Below are 24,814 nucleotides of genomic sequence, written 5' to 3'. Positions count from 1 at the left end.
GAATCTCTGGCACAATTTTAATAATGAAATTCAAACACAAATGTAAAAGAAAGAAACACATGCTTAGACAAACGTGTATAAGAGAAATTGCCCAAGTATTCTTATGAATTTAGCATAGCAGCTTTTATGGCAGTTTCCCAACACCCTGATACAGTCAGTGCAAAACTATCTATAAATTATTGCCAGTGAGTAGCTGTGAGTCAAAGCCTGACTTCCCATTAGTGGTGCAGGGGCTGCTGAGCCCCCTGCCAGTACCAGGCTGTGCTGCGTAAGATGTAATACAGCACATTCAAATAAATCTCATTAAATCACACAATCATGACTCAGAGGTGAAGACTCTTTACTGATCGGTGCATGGACACGATCCCAAATGTTCTTAAGCAAAAGGCTAATTATCTTCCAGGGAGGAGACAGAACATTTGCCATGTAGCTAACGCTAACAGTGTCCACGCTAATAATGTTCACGTGATCCTCAGGGCTTACAGTGTGAGACAAACAATTGCAAGCCTGGTCTTTCCTGGCAACAGGGGCTCTTTTGCCAAAGAGGTCAGCTGAATTCCCGTAAACAGGGAGAGAGGGGCGCCGCTGGTGAGGAGGGTGAGCGGCGTTTAAACCACGTGGCCGCTGCCTGCACCGGAAGTACGCCACACCGTGCCTCTGCCAAGATGTCTGCGCCCGGTGAGCACGCCGTGGAGGAAAACGAGATGGAGGAGATGGACGAAGCAGGCAGCGATGAGGACGAAGGGGTGGAAATGGAAGAGGAAGGGGCAGAGGGAGAGGAGGAGAAGAAAGTGTACGTGCCCGGGATCGAGCCGCTTGAGCCCGGGGAGGAGCTGGAGATGGACCGCTCCGCGTACCGCATGTATCACGAGTGCCAGACAGGCAAGTTAAAGTCATCATTACTCCCAATGAAGTTCACGCTTCCACCATGTGGGATCTCTGGGCTTAAGTTACCTTGTTGTTTATGTTCAGGTGCTCCATGCCTGAGCTTCGACATCTTAAGGGATGGAGATGGAGACAGCAGGGAGCAGTTTCCCCTGTCCATGCTGCTCTGTGCGGGCACGCAGGCGGACACGGCTCTGAAGAACAGGTACAGGACCACTGACCTTTAACCCACACCTTCATTACTGTCGGCACTCAGCATTTAATCCGAAAGCACCATTTTTAAAGGTCCTGCTCAATAACGCCGGATGTCCTGCACCTCCGTGTGTTTATTTTGGTCGTTTAAACTGGTGTCAGTGGTTAGTTTCACAAATATATTTTAGAGTGATCTGTCATGTTTGGCCTGGAGTAATTTTATCCAGCTGACATTGTGCAAGAGGCAAGTTAAACCCATAAACTCCCCCCATCCCCCCAGTTTTTAAATACATATTTATTCGTAGCAGACGCATTCAGATGGCAGTTGCATAACAACATTTAGGCAAAGTTAAAATGAGCAAACACAGCACCAGAGGATAAAATAATGGCTTGCAAATATTATTTAAGAGCAAGACTAATTAAGTAAAGTGATTACAAAAGGATATTTTTGAAATTTAACAAGAGCAAGTACAAAAACCATAAGCAGAGGGAAGCACTTTTGCAGTGGGACGTATTCATTTTTGCGTGAGAGGTTGGACTGGACTGTTTTCCACTAATTCTAAAAAGCTTGGTTAGGAAGCTGCATCCATTTGTGTGCAACCCTCCCAGACAAATATAATTCCATATTATTACTAATTGGGTACTTTGAGCCGCTCCCTTTTTCCCAAGGGGTCTGAGTATGCATGCTGATTTGGTATAGCTTTTAGCCCGGATGTCCTGAGGTAACTTTCCAGTTTATCCAAGCTGGGGAATTGTGAGACCTGCGGGTTTAAATGTGTTTACTACTAATTTGTTCCAAATACTAGAATTTTTCTCCCTAAAAATGAAGCATACAGTTGTTGGACACTCAATACCACACAGCGGATTGTTCTATTAAAAATATGCCAAAGGGCACGAACAAGTTTGGCACGCAGCAGCTGGCTGCAGCTGCTTGATCCTGGCACAGCTGGGAGTCAGAGTTATGAAAAACATCCAAATGAAATCCAAGTCGGTGAGTTATTAAATTAACACACACTCCTGTACAGCTGTTATAATGGGAGAGATTGGCTGCAGAGACCAGGATGTAACCACGGTAGCTTCATGGCTGGATTTGGGCATTTTAATGCTTTGGCTAGCCTGAAGCGACTGTTTGAGCACCTGTAGTTTTTGGCACTTCCATGGTTTTGTTTTTTTAGCTGTGTAAGCTACAGAGACAGACACCTATTCATGCTCATATTCACACCCAGCTTTAAGTCACCAGTTAACTGTAAGCCGCTCGACTGTAGGAGAAAGTGAGCTAAAAGAAAACACAGAGCGGCGCCACCCAGTCTGTTGGAAGTTCAAATCCCTGAACCTTCTAGCCGTGAGGCCACAATTAATATTCCATTTTTCTCCCTATTATTACTAGGACAGTTCACAGAATAAAGGCTGGCTTACTCTAATTTTAAAAGTCACATCACTGTAACGCAGCTAATCAGTAGCACAAAGTGAGCACTTGGTCTGTTTACTCTGGAGTATTGAGTAGGGAGAGTTAAAGAGTTCAAAAAGCTGAAAGCAGGCATTAAGCTTCACCACATTTAGAAGCGACAGCAGCTCAGCTCTGCTGCAGCCATGTGCCGAGCAGTAGAGCTGAACACAGGTATTTGTAGTTGCATTTTTATCCTAATTCATGGCAAAGTTGTCCTAAGACAATGAGTTTATGTAGCAGATTAAGTTGGTCATCTATAGTCTGACTATAGTTTGATCACAGTGTGGGATAAAAACAAACGTGTAGATGTTGTAGAAACTCTGTTCACTCACACTTTCTCATTCATACAACAATAAAAGAATACCAATGCCAGACACGGTGGGCCACAAGCCAGGTTACTGCAAGTGCTGATCCCAAGCTCGAATAAAGGCTAAGGGTTGCATCAGGAACGGCATTCAGAAAATCAAATATGCAGATTATCAAGAGAGCTTTTTATGTACTGGCCCGGTCAAGGTCCGGGTTAATGACAGGCAGCTGGAGGAAATTGTGCTACTGCTGGGCAAAGAAAAAGGAGGAGGAGTAAGGAAGGTCTGCTTGAAGGCAATGAAAAAGAAGGAAAGGTACAAGCGAGGGTGCTAAACTGCCAGGCAGGAGGAAAAGAGGAAGACCACAGAAAAAGGTTCACGGATGTAGTGAAGGAGGACATGCAGACGGCTAATGAGACAGAGGAGGAAGCCAGAGATGGAGGCAGATGTGCTGTGGCGACCCCTAAAGGGAGCAGCTGAAAGAAGACGAAAATAACCATAATTAACCTTAATAAGTAACAATAAGTAATACCTGTGAAAGATCCCTGCTTGGATGCCAGGAGGAGAAACACATTCGTTCAGGTTCAAGACCTCTAATTAGATTAGAGGATGGATGTTTTTACATTAGACCAGTATTGCAGGAGTAGTGGGCAAGACTAAAACTTGAAAATGATTTTAATTTCTTTAAATTTAAGACCTCCAACAACTTCATTCCTTATTTAAAAAGCTGCTTTGTGCAGGTGTCCCCAGGAGGTGTCCTTTCATCCAAAATCATCGCATTATTGCCACGTTTCCATGTGTAGTAATGTTAAATTCCCCTTATTTTCCCATTTTTCCTGTTGTACATGTTTATTGTTATCATTACCAAATGTGTCGTTTATAGCAGAGAAAAGCAAACTCTTTAATGTCTAAAGGAAGATTCTTTTGGATGCTAACATTAAAGCATTGACTCTCTTCACTATAGACCACACCACAATGTTGTTTTTATTTGTTTGTTGTTTGGATTTTCCTGTGATGCACAGTTTCAGTTTTGTTCTGATGTCAGCTCTCGTACTGTTCCCCTGAAAGGTCTCCTTTCGGTGGAGACTTCAGTGGTCAATTAAAGGTTATTGGAAAATCTCAAGCACTCAAAGATGAAGCACACTGATGCAGGATAGTTTGATTTTTCTTTTTGGACTGGGGTATGTCCCAGAAATCAATGCTAATAAATTAATTGTTAATTAATTGTTTTTTGTTTTTTGGCAGACTTTTGGTCATGCGCATGTATAACCTTCATGGAACAGAGAAGGACAAAGAGGAGGAAGAGAGCAGCGATGACGAAAGTGATGAAGAGGAGGAGGATGAAGAAAAGAAACCACAGATGGAACTGGCCATGATGCCCCACTATGGGGGGATTAACAGAGTCAGGGTATGTAGACGTTTATAAGTAAATAAAATCAGTATCTTGTGCATCAGTTTTTCTTAATTCTCTGATGATTCGACTAATTTTGCTTCTTGGCGTCCAGGTGACTCAGGTTGGAGAGCAGTCATTAGCCGCTGTGTGGTCAGACAAGGAACAGGTGGAAATCTTTGATCTCCGATCCCAGCTGGAGGCCGTCCACAGTTCTGCTGCTATGGCTGCATTCATCAAACAGCAGAAGGAGGCAGCAGCGCTCTTCAGTTTCTCAGGGCACATGACTGAAGGCTTTGCAATTGACTGGTCGCCTAAAGTACCTGGTATGTGAGGCTTATCCTGTAAGACTGCTATACAGATGTGAAAAAACAAAAGAAAAGCAAAACAGCTCACCCTGTGTGGCAACATTGTTTTGTGCAAGCAGCCATGTCCCTGATTGCACCTGGACTACTTCGTTATCTGATTGACATGATAAAAACAGTCTCCACCTTGTGCAAGATATTTTTGTTCCCATGTTCTTAACTGTGTCTGCCCGTGCAAACCTGTCATCGGGAATCAGAAAAGTATTGTCCACTGCAGGGCTGACACCGGTGTATACGTCAGAGAGGGATCAGCTACGATTAAAAACGTGCAGTAGTTTTAGTGAAAAGATGCCAGTGTGGGCTTTTATAAGAATAACGCTGGAAGGAAATCCACCTTAAAGTGCCGACAAAGAAGAACACAAATTCCTCTTAAACATGTAAACGGGTTGTTTTTATTTGCATGTATTTGAATGTCTTTGAAAGCTGCGATTGACTGAGATAAAGAATTGAATAGATGTCTGTCAAAGATTAAAATGTTAATTGTTTTATGTTTTGTTGACAGGTCGGCTTGTCAGCGGGGACTGCAAGAAAAACATCCACGTGTGGGAGCCGCGGGAGGGGGGGACTTCCTGGCAGATTGACCAGCGACCTTTCAGCTCCCACACAAAGTCTGTGGAAGATCTGCAGTGGTCGCCTACAGAAGCTACAGTATGTTTGTACACCAACGGTGACGTAGTGGCACAAACTTTGGCAGATTGTGCTTGCTGGCTTGTTGCACCCTTAACCGCAGCGGTAACATTAGTAGGAGTGTCTGTTCTGAATCTTAAGAATTGTGATGTCTATACATTTCTAGGTATCTTCCACTAAGGTTAAGTCCCTGGTGATGTGTGGGTAATTCGTTGAAAAAATTGGGTGCGGTCACGGAGCAGAATTATGGAAACTTGCTGTTAAATGGCACGTGGTAAAAATAGAATATGGTAACACTTGCTGTGTGGCACCACAGAGTTGTGACATAACAAATTACAGCCCAAACTATGTAAATTACGCGAGTCTTAGCGCAGCAGTTAGTCACCAAACCAGTTTGTGACATGTCGATGTTCGTCCTATAAGACTGGGTGTTTGCATTTATGAAAGTATTCTTTATTTATTTTGGATTTTCAGGGCTTTTCAACTTGTACAGTCTTGTCTAAAATTTCTTGCTGCAGTAAGGATCATTAAGCATGCAAAGCCCACCAGAGCCCTCCCCTAGTAAATTCTTAAAAGGAAATAGTTCCTTGTTTGTGAAGGCTGTTGGATCTTATTGTGTTAATAGTTATTGTAAAGTAAACTTTTAAAGTAACTGGACTCTCTTTCACCAGGTTTTTGCATCTTGTTCAGTGGATCAGTCTATTCGGATCTGGGACATCCGTGCCCCGCCCAATTCAATGCTCTCAGCCAATGAAGCTCACTCATCGGACATCAATGTAATCAGCTGGAACAGGAGCGAACCATTCCTCCTGTCAGGAGGGGACGATGGACTCCTGAAAGTGTGGGATCTGCGACAGTTTAAGGTACAAAAGAATAAATGGAGGCAATACATCTAAAGATAATTATGTAAGTCTAATTAAACACACATTGCACTCACAATAACAGAGCTATTATCAGTGTGCCAACATGTCACTGTGACCCACGATTAGTGTTAAATGGAAAACAATCTTTAGGCTTGTGCTGTCAGATTGTCTCACCTCTTAGTGTTCCGGCCCCACCTAACATTAGTTGTACAGTTGTGTAACAATAATAGCTTTAGCTGTTGCCTCCCTTCTAAATCAGGAAACTATTTTAATATATTTGGTGAAAAAACATTTACATGATTTATTACAGAGAGCTGAATGAGACTTTCACAGTACACAAAGTCCTAGTTGCACCGTATGAGCGACATATTTAACCCTTTCCCCCATAATGACGAGTTTAGACACCTCTGTGTACATCGGTAAAAACATGAGCACAGATCACCCTTCTGATGCACACCCAGTCCTTTTGTTCTTCAAGCAGGCCTGAAGCATGACAGTAACTGCTCTGTTCAGTGGTTGCTCCTAGTATGTTTTCAGAGTGAAACCCCACTGAGCTGAAACTGTATGAACAGCTGTCACACCTCACTGCTCTCCTGTTCCTGTAGACCGGGCGTCCCGTGGCCAACTTCAAGCAACACAGCGCTCCCATCACCTCGGTGGAGTGGAACCCCGTGGACTCGAGCGTGTTCGCCGCCTCGGGCGCCGACGACATCGTCAGCCAGTGGGATCTGTCTGTGGAGTCGTGCGACGTGGGCGCCAGGGTGGAGGCGGTCAGGGACCTTCCCCCTCAGCTGCTGTTCCTGCACCAGGGTCAGTCTGAGATCAAGGAGATCCACTGGCACCCGCAGATGCCGGGCATGATGGTCTCCACGGCTCTGTCGGGATTCAACGTGTTCAGGACGATATCCGTGTAGCGTTTGTGCGTTTTAGAGACAAATGGATAGTTTTGCATTTACATGACTGATACATGTGTAACAAGCACTAAGAAGCTTGTAATGTATATAAATAAGCTGTGTATGTAATAATTCAGCTCTTTGACATTTATTTTCCAACAAAGGCACCACATTATGGTCCCGTTTAACTTTCAGCCTGTATGTTTACAGACTTTTGAACTTTTTAAGGCATCACTTGCATGCTTAAAATAAATTTTTGATAACTTGACTGCTCTGTCATTTACTTTTTGAATTGCTAAAGGAAAAAATGAGTTTCCTGTCAAACATCTCTAACCTTTAATATAAATGGAATCATTATGAAAATGATAAAATGAAACAGGTTTATTTCAGTATTAATGTGTGTGAAATTTCACTCTCACCAGCAGCTACCTGGTATAGTTGGATCTCAGGCATTTAGCTTTTCAGCAACTTTCCTTGAAACAAAAGCCGAGGCTGGTTTCTATCTTTTTGAAGTCGCTTTATTCTTTTCACTGTAATCTTTGTGAAACCACAGGCTAACGAATGTGTTAACCAGCATTTTCAGCATGAGTTGAATGGTATTTCCCTTTTACAGCATTATGAAGTAACACAACAACAACAAAAAAGCAAAAAAATAGCAATTCCACTGCTGCTCCTGATTTAAAATCACATGATTGTCTTTGCATTTTAGTGTTAACCCAGCCCCACGGCCTTAAAGGAACAGCTGTGCTAATAACTGCACTTTGATATCAAGTCGCATTTGGTCTGAGCCGTTGTAAGATTTGGAATGTGACACATTCACAGTAATTATTTATAGACGCCGTCTCTCGCAACCCTTTGAAGACCTTTTCAAAGACTTTAATAAACATGCAATATGATGAATATGTAGTAAGACACTCGTATATCACAGGGTACAATAATGTAAGTGTATAGCTCCCTTTAAAGACATCAAAGACAAAAGAAATTAATTAACGATGCAGTTTAATTTAGCTTCAATCAAACTTTCCGCTGAGCTTTGATTTCTAAAGCAAAAACGTCCAAGAATGAAAAGAAATCAAAGTGTCGCAAACTTTTCACTTTCATTACCAAAACGGCTCACTGATTTTTTTTTTCTTCTGATCAAATATCAAGTCTTCTGCAAATCTGTTACCCTGGTAGATAAAAACAATGTTTTTTCCAGTTGAGCAACATCGTCTCATTAAGTTCTGAAAAATCCAGTTTGAAGTCAGATATATCGTATTTAAACCTCCCATTCAAAAGCTACCGAAAAAGAAAGGTACTCTGAGAACGCAGTCCTCCACCAAGGCCAGCATCCTGTTCTGTAATTTGAAACGAGGTCATCTGGATCCACATTTGGTATGTCCTTTGCTCGTGTTCCAACTCTCCGCAAAGTTTAATAACATTCAGCTTTGTATTTTTTGCGTAATCTGGTTCACGGCCCAATCATCATCTTTGGTCACACATGGTATGTCCTTGGTGGAGGAATGATGAAATAAGGAAAATACAGTATATTTGATTTACTTGACAGCAAAGATTTGTTGGTGTAGTTTATCCCCTATAAACCGATTTCATCATCAAACTCATCTTCAAATGTGTAGCCTCGTCCTTCTTCATCCACCTCCTCCTCCTCCTCTGAATCAGTCTCTGAATGGCAGCTGCCAACCCTCCTCCTGTCCAATGGGGTGACCCCTTCATACTCGGAGCTTTGTGACGAGGCAGGACTGGGCGGCAAATCTGCATTGTGATTGGTGAACTCAATTTCACCTCCATCAGCTGGACTTTTGCCTTTCTCGCTCTCACTCCTCACTGGGCTATTACATGCTTCCAGATCCTGATCCTCTTCCTGGAAGTCAAACCCTTGACTTTCTTCCTCTTCCGATGCCTGACGAATGATCTCCTCCCGTTTATCGCTGAATCTCACCTTTGGTCGTAACCCCTTTAGCTTCATCCCGTTCACATCTGGTATCCTGCTGTCTTCCACCTGGATTCCGTCATGCTCTGCCAAGTTCTTCCCATTCAGCTCTCTCTGCCTGTTCACAGACATCGCCGCAGCCCCTTTCCCCTGCTTTGTTTCCACTACCTCCTGATTAGAGTGGAGCCCCAAACCATCCATTACGCCTAGTACATCTCCAAGCATAGATGGACCCAGGTCCAGGTCTAGGTCCAGGTTTAATGAAGACACTGAGTCAGAGTGCCGAAGCTCATTGTTCTGCAGGCTTTCTGGTGCATCTGCATTAAGATCACTGTGGTAGGAAGAAGAAACAATCCCAGGACTCGCCGGGTCAGGTTTGGGTGAACTCGGGCCAAGAGTGGACAGGAAAGAGGTATCGCCAAAGGCGTCTCCTCCCCTGCCGATGTGCATCGTGTGACGAAAATCACCCAGCGGGGCTGAGATCATGGTAGGGTCCAGGCGAGAGGCCCGGGATGATTTGTGGAGTGGCATGACTGTGAAGAAAGGCAGGTAAAGGAAGGAAGAAGGCAAAAATTAAAAGGAAGGATGAATTATTCAATTGTTTTGTTATGACAGCACTTCCTGAATGAAGACACAAAAAGAACAACAACTAGTGAATGAACAAAAAGTTAAAAAAGCACGTGTACAATGGAGGGCTCCAGTGATAGGACAGGCCAGTCTGAAAATCCACCATGTTGTGCAATATTGTGGGAAACCAGTGAGCGTTTTGGCACTGGTGCAGCTGTGAAGGCCATGCTGAGACTTGTACTTGAAGAACACTATGCAAAGTTAGCACATACTTTTCTCTGCCCTCAGGGGTGTTTGTAGACAAAACCACGGTTAAACAGTTTCTACAAAAGTAGATCTCTAAGTTAAAAACAACCGGTGGACATTAGATTAAACCCTGCTCCTGCTGAGATCATTATAACATTATTTAATTAAAAAGAAGGGCTAATTAATGGAATAAGCGCTAGCCATTACTGCACATTATATTTGTTAATCTCTCGAGTCACCTTTATAACATGTTATACACTCTGACTGAAGCCAGTCTCCACGTTTGGCTGCAGTTATGGGTTTAGCAGGGGAGGGGGCTGCAGGCCTGTAAGCCCAACCCTCAAAGTTTTCCAATAACAATTCAAAGTAAATGTTCTTTAGATAAATATACAGCTCTAAGAAGTATTGGTAATGGGAGATGCGGCTATTGATAAACCAATCAGAGAAGCGTGTGGATCAATGTAAAACTCAGCTTATCAACTGAGTGTGGGCGCCACCAAAACATGTAAAGTATTTAGAAAAAAACTTACTTTAAAGCGTGAACTCTGGTCTTTGGTTGGCTCCCTCTCCACTCTCCAGCTTTTTCATCTGGCTTTTCGCTTTCGCTTCCCTCTCAACTTTTCCCTCGCTCTTTTTTCTCGCCGTCGTCCGCCTGTGTGAGTTTTCTTTTTCTTTTTTTTTCCTCCAAAGGGATGGGCACGGGCTGAGGAAGTGACGCGCCAGTTATTGGAGCGAGCTGGATCAAAGTGCTGACGACTCTATCGCACAGTGTTAAATATAAACCAGACCCACGAACGTGACCTGTCTGCTGCCCGGTTTGTGTTCACAGTTAAACTGATTCAGAGTTTCTGTGAATGAGTGAGTTTAGTTACAAATGTAACGAATGGCTCCTGTCACGAGGTGTGCGTGTGTTTGATCTTTTTAAGGGAATGTTGCCAAAATGTAAATACTGCTAAAGAAAAAAAAAAAAACAGAGTCCTGCTCACTAACCACACATTGGGGTTCGTTTCTTCTCATTTTACTTGAAGGACCACCTAACTTTTTAATAGCTAGCAAATTGCTTCTGTAGCTTTATTTACTATTAAAATAAAATAGAAATGTATAATATAAAAAATATGAACGAAATAATCGTTTTATCTTTTTTTTTTTTTTTTTTTTACATTTATTGTGTTTTGTGCTATATAAGACTATATACACTGTATACAAAAGATCTTTAGTTATTAGCTTGTTTATTTTGTTTTATTTCACTTTTTTCTATTTGATTAAGGTCATTTGTTTTATTTATTTCTTTATTATTTTTTAACAGTTTATTATTTTTTTCCCCTTATTGAGATTCTTTTCGTCATATTGAATTTTTTCTAATTTAGCTCTATATTTACTGATTTCAGTTCTTGGGTTATGGATTGTGTTTTATTTTTGGCTGTTATAGCACAGTATTTTCCCAACTTTGGGCACATCTTAAGTCTTTTCTCATCTTACTCTCTACTGTCCAACTTTCCAACCTTTACCACTCAACCCCAACCATCTCAACCTCACCAGACTCCAGCTCTTATTTGTTGTTTCCATATTTCATTTCTCCTAGCTATTTGGGATTAATTGGGTTTGATAAGCAGAGAAACAAAGCATCATCTAAGTAGTGCACTTGTTTGGCTTCATTTTAAGATGAGGATTAATAAAAAATGTGGCAGTTCTGTCTAGAGAAATCAGAAATTACTCATGAACACAACACAATCCAATTAATAGACAGAGCTGTCTTCATATTCCCTGATTTAAGATTAAAAGCTCTTATTTATCAATGTAAGTGTGACATATGCTGCTGTAGTGCTCTGTTGACCAATTAAAAATTGTACAACTTTATCAAAAAAAACTTGTCCAAGATTGCTAAAATGCTTCAATTCCTAGACAAACAGCACCTCAGTTTTACCTTCTCTGTGCTGTGTTGACATCTTGCACACTGTTTTAACTCAGTTGAGCTACACAAGCAGCAAACAATTTTGATGTCATGCTGAATGATGTAGGGTGGACAGAATACCTGCAATTATGTTTCCAAAGGAATGCAGTCACACAGGCCGGTTGACACACTCATATTTTTGAAGGGTTTCCACCTTATAATTACTTCACATAGCTAACCACATCATTTACATGTGCACTAAGTCAGGATTCATCTTTTTAAAATAAAAAAAAAGGCCAGACAAACCCTGACTTTGGGCCGACAACGGGAGTAGAGCAGAGATGCTTTTTAGGATAGTATCAGACTTCCTCCCCTGGGTAAAAGCAAACAGAAACATTACCACAGCAAGGTATTCATACAATAGGACCAGTTACTGAGTCATTGTGAGTGATTTCTCGTCACAAATGCCAAACATAGTTTGGTGATGATGTAGCCAACGAGCTGCTCACTCAGCCTTAGGCACATTTTCCTTCACCGTGAGAAATGAGAAGTGAGGTATTTGTTTTCAAAAGCTGCACCCTTAAAATGAGATCACTCGTTGAAGGCCTACTTTTTACTTTACATTTAAGATGAAAAGGAGCACTTCTGTTTTTTTTACTTAATGTGTCAACAATAAAAGCAACGCAGCAGCATGTCTTTCTTTCCTTATCAGAGTTTAATGTTTGATAGCATCATGCCCCCAAGATTAACCCCATGATTTCTCCTTTAACACACATCACGACTTCATTGTATGCTGACATGTATGATGATTTTCAGAAATGTTCATTCAAGAGAGTCTTCTAAAGAAATTTCTGAAAAATGTGTGTGTGTGTGTGTGTGTGTGTGTGTGTGTGTGTGTGTGTGTGTGTGTGTGTGTGTGTGTGTGTGTGTGTAGTGGTGGGGGGATTTCTGGAAACGACTAAGGCAGGAAATGACTCGCCTCCCCTCAGTAGTACTCACACTAGCACAAACACACATCCTGCAGCTGTGTGTGCTTCACGGGAAGTCAAAGGGGAAAAATGGATCATGAGAACTGTAAAAAAAAATAGCTACTGTTGCCCATCATTGATTAAAATAAGAGCTGCCCTCATTACTCATTGCCAGACATGGTCAACTGTGGTGAAACTTGTTGAATGTCGTGAATAAAAACTGACACTGGTGCTGATAATAGGATTAATTTGGGGGCTCTGTATAAGTAATTGTTGATTGATATTAGCGATGACTTCTTCTTTCAGATGCTCCCTTTAGGGGTCGCCACCTCTGCCTCCTCCTCGGTCACACGTACCCCCTGCATGTCCTCCTTCATTACGTGTCTTCACTGTGGCCTTCCTCTTTTCCTCCTGCCTGGCAGCTCTGTATTCAGCATCCTTTGTCCGGTACATCCAGTCCAGTTTTGCCTGAGCTGTCCCTCTGATGTGCTTGTTCTTTAACTCTGCCAACTCCAGCTGTCTTTGTGTTAATGACACCACCTCCAAACCACACATCACAGTAGGTTTGACCATCACCACTGCAAACAATAACTCGGAGCAGATCCCTGTTGTAATCAGCAAATGTAATCTGCTGTCCTCATACATGCCCTGCACCACCCTCACATACTTCACCCACTCAGGGTGGCAGCAGGCCATGTGAACTCGACGGGTAACCGACTTTGACTGTAGTACACTCACAGAAAAATGTTGCCACAGTTGTAGTGCAGAAATATCTGTTAGATTACAGAGACAAATAGGAGAGACTTTTCTGCAAAAGTGGGATCACTGAAGTCACCACAATGTCCTCAACAGGTTTCCATTTCATTTGTTTTGCAGTTTTCGATAGGCTCATGCTTTAAAACCTGCGTGCAAGCTCATGAATGACCTATTTATAGTTTCAAAGCGACACGAGGGGTACTTCCCCTCAGCATGATGGTTGCAGAAGGACTAAACTACTGTTAACTGAATAATTATACTGAGCTCACACTAACATCCAGTTGGTAAAATGGATGTTTATGTTTTCATTACCAAACTATATGAATAAGTATAACTCATTGTTGAAGTCAGTGACTGTAATGGACCCCTGAGACCTACTGACTCTGGTGACAGACTGATGTGTATGGAGTGGAGTGGAGATGGACAGATACTGTGAAAAATGTCTCAACTTCTTGTGTTGACGCTTACATCTATTGTATTTATAGCCTCTAATACATTTAATCAATAGAAGTTAATAAAAAGTGCTTTAAAATAGGCCCATTTATATTTCAGCCCCCCCCCCCCCCAAACAAACCGTTTTAAAATACATGAAAAGCTGAAATATATGTTTTGCTGCATTAACTACCTTACGTGAATTATTAAAACGTATTCAGAATTTGACACACTGCTCGTCCCAACATAAGCTACCTTTATGGGCTAAAAGTATCTGTTATTGGTATTTACGTGGTGGCGGATCGATACTAAAATTCACAGTTTCGTAAAGAATTAAAATGAGAGTCTAACCATAATCCGGTTTAAGGTTTGATTGGTGTAGTTGATAGAGGATAGAGAAAAACGTTCCGTGTGCTCAGCACTGCAAGGCGTTACTCTTGGAAAATTCAACCAATAACAAAACAGCAAGGTGTCACGTGACTTGGCAGGTTTCGCCTAGCTGCCATTTTGTATCTCCACTGTGCGATCAGATGAAGTTGGTCGTCAACGAACGAGGGACGAAATAAGATGAAATTTATGCTATTTTATTAATTGGGACATCTTGCAGAAGTATATTTAAGTGTGATATATTTAGTTAGGCAGTGTTGTTCGAGGTCGACCGGCTGTTCTTCTTCTAACCGGACCGTTGGCCCTCGCCTCGGACTTCATCTTGTTTACATTCTACAGCGGAAAAGCTAACGCTAACGCCGTTAGCCAACCTGCTAGCTTAGCTGGCAGACAACTTTCCCTGCGTTAGCTTTCTAACGCTAAACATAGCGAAATGGCGGCCAATACGACACAAGCAGCCCCTACAACTAACTGGTAGGCAACACTCTTTGAACAGATTGTGATTTTAGGTTAACTTGCTTTAATGTATGACTGAAATAGGTATTTATACCCTAATCTTAAATTCGTGGGAAGGATGTTAGCTTAGGCCAGGGTGTTGGCAAGTACTAGCAGGCCGTTGGAGTAGTTAGCAGAAAGGTGATTTGTTAAGATGCTTGTTTTTTTATACATTATTTGTGAACATGTAATATTTTTGATTGAACGCCAGGGTTTGTTGCACCTCACTCTAATGTTGTACGTTGATGTTAGCAAGCGACAGTTGCAGTTTTAGGGTAGGCCTTAATTCATCAGCTGTTTTGGCTGTTAGCTGTTGCTTTAAACGTAATGATTTAATCATCTGCTTGAGATGATCTAATTAGCTGATAGATATCCGGTGTTAACAGAGGGAGGGTAGACTTGTTGTGTAAACGGGTAATGATTAAATGGTCAACATTTTGAGCACAATAGTAATCGTCAAGTAGGCCTTCAATCTATTTTCTGAAGCGAGCAGTTGTCTAAACGAATATAAATCTTATTGCAGACGGTAATTGGGCTTACTTCTGTTTTTCTGCTGATTAAATGGGTTTGATCATGTGTTCTGATCACTAGAATAGACTTGATACTTGACCTTTTGTTGATGGCAGGTCCTATGGTGCTGCTGCAGACGGCCAAGTCCATGAAAATCCTGAATGGGAGAAGGCAAGACAAGCATTAGCATCCATCAGCAAGAGTCAGACCTCTGCTAAGACTACACAACCTAACAGGACTGCTGCAGAGGTTTGTCTTTTTGTGCAGTCTGTTTGTTACACCTGAATATACCTGTACCATATCATATAGTCTCCATTATAGCTATATAAATTTCTGTATGATACAAAAATATTAGAATATTCATATTCTGATATTGCCTTAGCAATCTCATGCAGTTATATTCCCTAGTGAACATCAGTGAGACAAGCTCCAGGCACGTCTTGAGAGCCTGAGCTGCATGACAGCCTCCAGTGATCTAGCACCTACAAAGCGAGCCACTTGAACATCCTCCAACAAGCTTAATATTTGCAAAATATGCAAGGATATTTTTTCTTGTGAATTTGAAAGCTACAAACTTGTTTTATTGCTTTAGACAAAAATCACAAGTTCGAGTTCAACCAGGCTGCGAAGGAAGATGTACTAGCAGCTGGACCATACACCCATTATTTTATGGTCTTCACCTTGCAATATAAATTGCCTTGAGGCAACTGTTGTTGTGACTTGATTTCACTTAATAAAACAATTTTATTTTTCAGTTTTAGTGTAGTGCAGCTCTTGAAGAGTTACAAGGCTGTTATTTTAGTTAAACCAAAGTGTTTAATAGTTATTTTATATCTTGTTGCATGCTCAGTCATCCATGTAAAGAAAATCCGGAAAGTTGATTCTGTCGCATTTTCATGAGGACAAATGTTTTGTCACTCATCCAAGTGACTTCCTCAGTCTCGGCTGAATGTAGGTTTCCCCCACCTTATAAACAGCACATTTGCATAATGACCAAATCTAGTGCCTAACAATAGGCTGTGAGTTCAGTTTCATGATCATTGGTCAATGGCCACAAGTACCATTCAGACTTAACATGAGTTTGTCACTTGAGACTATTATCATGTAATTTGTGGCTGTTTCAAAAACCAGAAATGTATGTAAGGATGAGTAAAGTAAAATCCATTTTAGCATTTTAGTTTTTGTCAGTCCTATTGATCCTCCATTGGGGGGAGGCCAAAACCTTCCATGTTGTTTTTTTTTTTTTTTTTTTTTTTTTTTTTTTTCCTTCATATGCAGGACAATCCTTGTGTAAATAAAATGATTGAAAAGTAAGTCTAGAGTGCCAATTGAAGGGGGGGGGGGGGGATTCTGTGAAGAAGAATGGGGGATTAGCTTGAATACTAGCAAGGATGTCCTAGGTTTTTAGGGTTACAGTGGTGATCACTGATAATGACCTAATTATATTGTTCACAGCAGTTAAAGCACTGAAACCTCCTACTTACTGACCTAATCAGATTTAACTGTGAGTTTGTGTTTATGTTGTGTGTGTATATATAGAAATACTTTCTACACATAGCAAAAACATGAGATAAGCAATACTAGATTGTAGTTCTAGTCTGACTTATGTGTTGTTAATGATATATTAGAATATATTGTTGGCTTCTGCATTTGCAGATGTTTTACAGCTTTCCTTGGGGCTTGACTGCACCAACTAACAAAATCATAGCTGGCTCAACTCCTGCTGCCAGTTCCTTTTAGTACCTTCTTTTATTGCTCTTCGGATTAATTATTTACAGAAAGAATTCTCAAAGATGCAGGCTGTTAAATTCCCAAAATTAAATAAAAATATTGCTCCCTAGAAACAGTAATGGCCACAGTATTCATCCAGTAGCACAATCCTACTTGAATAATGGTCTTATTAAAACTAGACAACATAAAGATGTCTTATGTATGATGAAGCTTTCTTGTAGTACAGACCCCAGGTATTAACCTTTTTAAAGTGTCTTATCAACTGTTTTATTGGTTTCACAAAGGTGAAGTTTTATGTTCACACTGCACTATAATTGCTGTCTGTGTTGGACTATGTTTTCTCAGTTCCTGGTGGTAACACTGAAGCTATGTTGCGTTTGTCTGTTATTTCAGGCTGGCCAATTCCAACCAGCAGCAACTGACTCTGCTGCTATGCAGCAGCAGCAGTACTATCCGTGGTACCAGCAAACTCAGCAACACTATCCTGGATATACATACTCTTATAACTACTACTACCCCATGGGGCCAGTAAGTAAAGATATGAGCACTGCTGCTTTCATTTGGAGAAGTTTTGTACAGTTACACTTTTTACAAAAACTGAATTTAAAGTGAGAAATATTATAAAATGTCCTTTTCTGAATTTCCAGTATGGTGGTGCCTATCCTCCAAATCAGTATGGTGTACCCCCAGGGCCTTACCCAGGAACTCCTACGTCTAATGGACAGGTACAAAATCTACATTTTCTTAGTAAAGCAGAATATTTATATGTAGAAATGATTAATATGATTCATGATACTTATCTGGGATTAAGAAACCTGAAAAATAAGCACATATTCAGGCACCACTGAAGCTGTAGTAGTGTTACAGGTTATATGGTTTTTTTGAAGTATTGCGTTTATTCTCCAGATACATGTGTAGCTTGCTTATGCTTGCAAAGTTTCATTTTTGTTGTAGTGCTGAAACAGGTTTTTCTGTCTTTTTACAGCCTCCCCCAGTGCCTGGAATGGAAGATCAGTCCCCCAGCTACACCTCCCCAACTCAACCTCAACCACCTCCCCCTGCTACTCCTCAACCACCCCAGAGCCCAACCACCTCAGAAAACCCCCCTCCTCCACCACCCCCTCCCATTCCCCCACCACCCAACTCCCAGTACCCCCCTCCCCCATCACAAACTTCTTACAATACCAACAACAGTATGACATACCCACCTGGAGACCCCAACCAGATGCAAGTCTACAATCATTCACAGGGAAGGCCTAACTATGGACAAAACTTCCAGGCTCAGAATGCCTATCAGGCATCTCAGAATAATTCCCAGCAGCAACAACAGCCTGCTCAGTATGCAGCTGGACTGGGCAGAGGAGAAGGCAACAAGAACAAAAACCAGAAGCAAGGACAGCAACTCTGGCACCGCATGAAACGTAAGGTTTATTGTCTTGCTGGGAAGCTTACATTCCTAATGTTAACTTTATTGATTTATTACAGAGTTTAATGGATGTGTTGCTGCTTTTGTTTTCATTCTATCCCCCTCTTTTCATTGTATTCAAGTGCAGTGTGTAGATGCACCATATTCAAACAAGTTAAAAACTTGTTAGGCCATTAAATGCAGAAATAGAGTAGGAGACTAAGTGTTTGTGGTGATCAGTCTAGCAGTGTTCATCCAAATTCAAAAATATGTAAAGGAATAAGTTGCTATTGCTATTATGAGAGTGAGTTTCAGTTACAATTCTATGATTTTTACATCTTGTAGAGGCACCTGGCACAACTTCTGTGAAGTTCAATATTCCCAAGAGGACCTATCAGGTATCCCCAGTTTCCAATCAGGCTTTCCCTCCAGGCGAACAGCCCCCGGGGTTGAATCCAGCACCTTCATCTCCTGCTACTGCCAGTGCTGCACCTGGAGGTCCTCAGGCACGGTGAGAAAACTGCTCTGTCTACAGTAATTCTTGATGTGGGAATGACTTGATGACTTTAAATGTAAATGCTTCTCCTCCAGACCGCAGGACTGGCCGCAAGCCATGAAGGAATATGTGCAGCGTTGTTTCACAGCTTGTGAGACAGAGGAAGACAAAGATCGTACGGAGAAGGTGCTGAAAGAAGTTCTACAGGACCGCTTAAAAGATGGCTCTGCTTACACCATTGATTGGACCCGTGAGCCACTGCCAGAGTGAGTTCAGTAGTAGGTTGTGGTTGTAACTACTTTAGGCATTGGAGTTCTGCTTTTGTTTTTTGTTTTGCATTCAAACTGTATTCATCTTTCTCTTCTCCTTTTTTAGGTTAAAGGTTAAGCAGTCTCGTTGGGAAAGCATTGCACCTCAGAGGACAACCGATACCTCAGTTGGCTGTGGTGGAAGCACAGTGGCTGGAGCTTCAAGAGGCAGAGGTATTGGACACAGATTGGGCAACTACAGGAATATCTTTTCTCAAAGGAGTCCAACTTCTAGTTCATCCAATTCCTCCTCCCGCTCACCATCACCTTCGCACAGCCGGCACAGGGACCGCAGCAACCAAAGGCACAGACGCAGGTATGGAACCATTTCTCCTCCTCTCTTTGGTTATTGTAGTTTTCCTGCATGCTCCCAGCTCAAATGTTCTCCTGTTTGTTTCCTGCCAGTGATTCTGACTCGCAGTCAGATAGCAGCATCTGCAGTGACCTCCGACCTCAGCTTTCAAGGCGAGGTCAGAAAGGAGGGCGTGGTCGTGGCAATGATCGGGATAGAGGGCGTGGAGGTGGTGAGAGAGGACGAGGAAGAGGTGGAAAAGGAAGAGGAAGACGGTAAATTTATAAAGTCTTGTATCGTTGTTTAGCAGAAAGAAAACATTTTTGTTTTGTCTTTTTAAGTTGCTTTATGGTGCTGATAGTTAGTATACCACCTTTTCCCCAGAAACATGGAGGATTCAGCTGTTGGAAAGAAGAGGAAAGGTGGCAGTGCTGGTTTGGATTTCCACGATCCCAACAGAGAAGCTAAGAAGCAGAGCCGAGCAGCCCGTTTCCAAAAACAGCTTCGCTCAGAGCCTCTGGTTCTCTCCATCAATGCCCTGGACCTGCCTGATGGAACACAAGAGGGCCTTAGTTGGGAGGACTGCCCCATTGTGGGAACATGTCAGGACATCACCAAGCACTACCTGAGGCTCACCTGTGCCCCTGACCCCTCCACTGTGCGCCCAGTGCATGTAAGTGTCAAGGTTTTTTTTTTTGTTTTTTTTTTTAAATCTCATTCTACTTGTGCATTTTGCTTTTAAATTCAGATACAATGTCCACTTGCATTATAAAATCATTTTGTCAAGAGAACAAGGAATTCTTTTGAAATATATTCTTGAATAAGGATTTTTTTTCTTACAATATTGAAGGAAAATCTCCCAAGGACAGAGGAAGGGGAACTGAATCTGTGCACTACATGTACATACTCCTAAATCCCTGCATCACAGGGCATCAAGATTCAGGCTTTAAATGGTTTAACTGTCATTCTAGGTGCTGAGAAAATCTTTGCAGGCTGTGAAAGCCCACTGGAAAACAAACCAGGACTATACATATGCCTGTGAGCAGATGAAGTCCATACGACAGGACCTAACGGTTGGTTGTCCTGAAATGCTATTTATTTTTTCAAAGTTAATTGATGTCTTTGTTATTTTATTCGTTCATTCATTGATTTTATTCCTCTTACCTGCACCTAGGTTCAAGGAATTCGTACTGAATTCACAGTGGAAGTGTACGAGTGTCATGCACGGATAGCTCTAGAAAAGGTGAATCTGTTGTTCCTCAGTAATTACAGACTACTTAAAAGTAATAAAGTGTTTTTGTTTTAAACTGGTTGAATGCTTATCTGTTTGTTTATTTATTTATTTTAGGGAGACCATGAAGAGTTCAACCAGTGCCAGACCCAGCTGAAGGCCCTGTATAAGGACAATCCCTCAGAGAACATTGGAGAATTTACAGCATATAGATTGCTGTATTACATCTTTACTAAAAACTCTGGAGGTATGCTCAGATCTTTTTGGAAGTCTTCACCACTGCACTGAACATTGTGGGATTTTTTTTTTTGTTGTTGTTTTGTTTTAACTATATTTACAAGTTTCTCTGTCTCAGTTTCTGACACTGGCCATTTATTCATCTTCCCCCTGCAGATCTAACCACTGAGTTGGTGTATTTGACCCCAGCACTACGGGCAGATGATTGTGTGGCTCATGCCCTCTCACTTCGTGCAGCTTGGGCATTAGGAAACTATCACCGGTTCTTTAAGCTCTACCTGGAAGCCCCGCGTATGGCTTCATATCTCATTGACAAGTTTGTAGAGCGTGAAAGAAAGGCAGCACTTAGGGCCATGGTCAAAACGTAAGTTATGCTCCAGTAACATGCTAATTGTAAATTTTAGCTGCTTCATTGCTGACCAGTTTCCTGACCCGTTTGCCTATTTTCTCTGTCCACAGGTTCAGACCCGACTTGCCAGTGCAGTATGTGCAGTCCACCTTAGCCTTCTCTTGTTTAGACTCCTGTATGGCCTTTTTAACCGGGCTAGGAGTCACATTCACGCCTTCTGATCCCCAAAAAATAGACTGCAAAACCAGCACAGCCTCTTTGGCTGCCTCCTGAGAGGGGTGGAAGGGTAGCACAGTGAAAGGAGTGGCTAAGGGACCATCATGGATCCTTACATATTCAATGCACTGCACTTCAGATACCACAGCGAGTTCAGATAAGAGCAGTGGCAGACTAACACCCATATAGAAAGATGCTGGCTAGTGTATTACTCTCAGGCCAAAAAATGCAGATCTGTTTTTCTGACACTAAGAACTGTTCTGAAAATGCACAGAACTGCACATACTGTCACTCACATATTCTAAGTTTAGCCCATCTCATTACATTTATGATGCCACATAAGTGAGGGAACAGATTAGACCTGAGATCAAGTAGTCTTAGTGACTGAGAAGTCACAGAACCAGATCACGGTTCCTGTTCCGTTACCACCTTCAGATTTCAACGCTAACAGTGTTGTTATGTCTTTTCCTTCCCAAGTCAGCAGCTCAAAGACCAGAAGATTCAACTTTTACCAAAAGGGAAACGGCTTTTCAAGTCATGCATTCAGCTCTTCACTGTCTGAAGTCAGACCTGCAAAATCAAGTCAAGTCTAGCTTTATTCTTACAGACTCAGAGATGCCAGCAATTTACCTGAAAGAAGAGGTGGTTTGTATGCCCTTCCCGCATCTAGTTTCCTCCTCAAATCTACAGCTGGCTGTTCCTCCCATTTGTCTCTACAAGGTCTGTGAAAGAAACTGAAGTCTAAAGTCCCGTTCCTGATTTAGTATTATTCATCCACTGCTCATGTTTATGAATTGGTCGATCAGCACTTAAACAAGTCTCGGATACGCATTGACTTTGTAACGGATAAGTGTTCCTCATCAAGATCAAGTTCCATGACCTGGAAGCTGAGCTTCATGTTCCAGAGTAGCCCCAGGCAGAGTGCAGTTCTGCTTCCATCACCCTCAGGTAGAAGTTCCTACCAGCACCTGGTGTCCAGCTCACCCTGTCAAATGCAGCAGTGCACCTCTGTATCCTCACCAGCTGTTCCTCAGAAAATAATGGTGACGTCACAGCTGACACCTTGGATGTAGCTGAAAGTTAGTTGGGTTTTTTTTTTTTTTTGTTTTTTGTTTTTTGTTTTTTTTGAGGTGGAGCATCAAAGGAAGACCTGCAGCTTCTTCAGGAAGGCTTAAAAAGTGGTTTGTATACTACACGCAAGGCTGGTAAGAGAAAGGGACTCTTCTGGAAGGAGGTGGATGACCGCACAACAGAGATGTTGCCTCAAGTTTTTGTTTGTTTTTTTGTTTTTTCCCAACTTGTTTTACATCTTGTGGGTTTATCACTTATCAGTATTTGGCATTCTCTTGTGCAAAAGGAAAAAAAATTATGGCGGTGGAATCAGAATTTTATTTTTTAAATTATATACTTCGTAATGATTTTTGGACAGTCCACGTGTCATTAAAAAATTAAACAATATCCTAAAATCCCAGAATTTTTACTACACAGATGGAAGCTGCTGTCTGAGTATTGCAATCAAAACATGAATTTAAAGTGGTACAGACAGCAGTGAAATAAAGAAGTAGTTTGAGTCCAGACAAGTGCTTTTATGTCCATTTTTTTCCCCAGAAGATATGAAATTTTTAACAAAAGGTTTGAAATGGGAGCCTCAGTTTAGTATTTAAAAAAACAAAACAAGATAAAAACAAGCTCTCTAAGTGGCCGTGGAGTTGATTCTCTGTACTTTGTGCTTTTTAGGACCCAGTTTAGTAATATTGATGGTATATTAACAACCCTTTAGACAATGAGTGGGGAAATTCAGTTACGCTGAAAATGGCGATTGATCAGCTCCTAAGTGTGAGGAAAATAATCCATGTGTTGCTTTTCACCAGCAAAGCATCTGGTCCTAATTGAGTTGTGCTGAAAACGTGTAGGTGGTCAACATTGTTCCTCCTTTTTTTTTTTTTTTTTTTTTTTTTTTTTTTCTTCTAAATTAATATCAGTATTAACCGCTGTAGGAACATTGAGTCTGACATTGAGTATTTAATCCTGTTTTGATTGATAAGAACAGGAATGGATTCAGGCTTAATGTAAAACCTCCACGTTTACTTATTAACAGAGTATACTTTGTAAATACTGTATGATAATTGATGTGATTTCTTTTTAGTACACCGTGTAGGTTTTTTGTTTTTGTTTTTTGTTCACACATGGGTAAGTGTGAATGTTTTTTGTTTGTTTTTTCTTTGTTCATACAACTATTGAACAAATTTGTGAATATGTTTAAAAAAAAAAAAGTAGAATTTGATTGTATGCAGTGATCTCAGTGTGGCTATATCGGAGAAATGTCAGTTAGCACTGTTTCCGAGTGCAGCCTGAACACAGTTGCACAGGTTGTCAAATCCAATTTTGGCTCGATGCTCAGACTCCATTGGTCCAAAAAAGAAGGAAAAATAAGTTGTTGAAATTTTTCCCTTTAGGTTTTGTGCCACATTTTCCTGTTTTGTGCTCTCTGATTGGTTCCTGCTGGTTTCGTATATATTCAGTGACAAATCAGACCAATGTGGCTAAAACCTTGCCTCCTGACCAATCATGTCGATGAATCACGTGTGACCCTGGATCATATATATATTTTAGATGTGTTCGTTGTTGACCTTTGATTTCAGCATATGTTTTGTAATGACAAAGATCTCAACATGTTTCCTTTCTTCCCCCCCCCCCCCCCCTCCCTTCATTTACCTTACTCCCCTATCCTCCTTACTGCCCCCCCTCCCCTCACTCCTTAAACCCTCCTCCCACATGCCGCCAGACTTCTCGTCCTTCAGCTTGCAAGGCTGCTGCATTGCAGGAGCACACGGAGGGATAAGTGGGCGAAACTCCTCCAGATGCCTGCCGGAGAGAGTGAATTGTGAGCACTGTCTCGGTTTGACCCGCCTGAGTTGAAGCCATACAGCTCATAAAACACAGGGGAGCATCGCATAATGAAAAGTTGAAAATGTTGAAATGCTGCTAATGGGATTTGCTGCTAGCCCTTATTTAAAATGGTTTTGTGTGCAACATCGTACCTGTTCTAGTTTTTAAAAACAAAGCTCTCGAGTCGTGTTTTCCTTGTGCTGTGGGGTTCTGCGTGTCCAGATGCATTTGCATAGTTGTTTGCTGATAAGACTTTTCATATTTAGTTAGGTTGGATTTTTTTTCTCTCCACTGATTAGAAATGTTTTAGCTTTTGTTTGTTATACTGGCAGGCTGCTTGAGAGTTGAATTGGCATTGAATAAAATATGTCTGGACATGCAGAACATAGTGACCTAAAACTTACCAACACCTTTTCTTTTTTTTTTTTTTTCAAGTATAAAGTTTATAGGTTTGTGTTCACATGCTAAGCAGTGACTCTTCTGAAATGATGTAAGAATTTTTTTTTTTTTT

General features: G+C 41.5%; 3 protein-coding genes across 3 annotated transcripts; 2 read left to right on the top strand and 1 right to left on the bottom strand.

The window, feature by feature from the left end:
• The first annotated feature begins 615 nt into the window (after nt 1-615).
• Nucleotides 616-7,235, top strand: grwd1 (glutamate-rich WD repeat containing 1). Its single transcript, XM_085423120.1, has 7 exons — nt 616-882; nt 973-1,090; nt 4,075-4,237; nt 4,335-4,545; nt 5,087-5,232; nt 5,883-6,074; nt 6,680-7,235. Exons 1-7 carry the CDS (start codon nt 666-668, stop codon nt 6,986-6,988), a joined length of 1,356 nt encoding a protein of 451 aa, XP_085279246.1. The 5' UTR covers nt 616-665; the 3' UTR covers nt 6,989-7,235.
• Nucleotides 7,236-7,949: 714 nt separating this feature from the next.
• cdc42ep5 (CDC42 effector protein (Rho GTPase binding) 5) lies at nt 7,950-10,501 on the bottom strand. Its single transcript, XM_085423121.1, has 2 exons — nt 10,241-10,501; nt 7,950-9,430 (listed from the first exon to the last, which is right to left on the bottom strand). Exon 2 carries the CDS (start codon nt 9,426-9,428, stop codon nt 8,541-8,543), a length of 888 nt encoding a protein of 295 aa, XP_085279247.1. The 5' UTR covers nt 9,429-9,430; nt 10,241-10,501; the 3' UTR covers nt 7,950-8,540.
• Nucleotides 10,502-14,264: 3,763 nt separating this feature from the next.
• On the top strand, nt 14,265-23,943 carry leng8 (leukocyte receptor cluster (LRC) member 8). Its single transcript, XM_085423116.1, has 15 exons — nt 14,265-14,618; nt 15,266-15,398; nt 17,274-17,408; nt 17,528-17,605; nt 17,866-18,301; nt 18,631-18,796; nt 18,877-19,047; nt 19,157-19,405; nt 19,495-19,656; nt 19,766-20,054; nt 20,353-20,454; nt 20,556-20,624; nt 20,730-20,859; nt 21,006-21,213; nt 21,309-23,943. Exons 1-15 carry the CDS (start codon nt 14,578-14,580, stop codon nt 21,469-21,471), a joined length of 2,532 nt encoding a protein of 843 aa, XP_085279242.1. The 5' UTR covers nt 14,265-14,577; the 3' UTR covers nt 21,472-23,943.
• Nucleotides 23,944-24,814: the final 871 nt, after the last annotated feature.

Source organism: Rhamphochromis longiceps, linkage group LG11, assembly GCF_057381845.1.
Source record: "Rhamphochromis longiceps isolate RC_006_pf linkage group LG11, R_longiceps_female_GT1.1, whole genome shotgun sequence".
Lineage (NCBI taxonomy): Eukaryota > Metazoa > Chordata > Actinopteri > Cichliformes > Cichlidae > Rhamphochromis > Rhamphochromis longiceps.
This window is presented reverse-complemented; position numbering and strand designations above follow the sequence as displayed.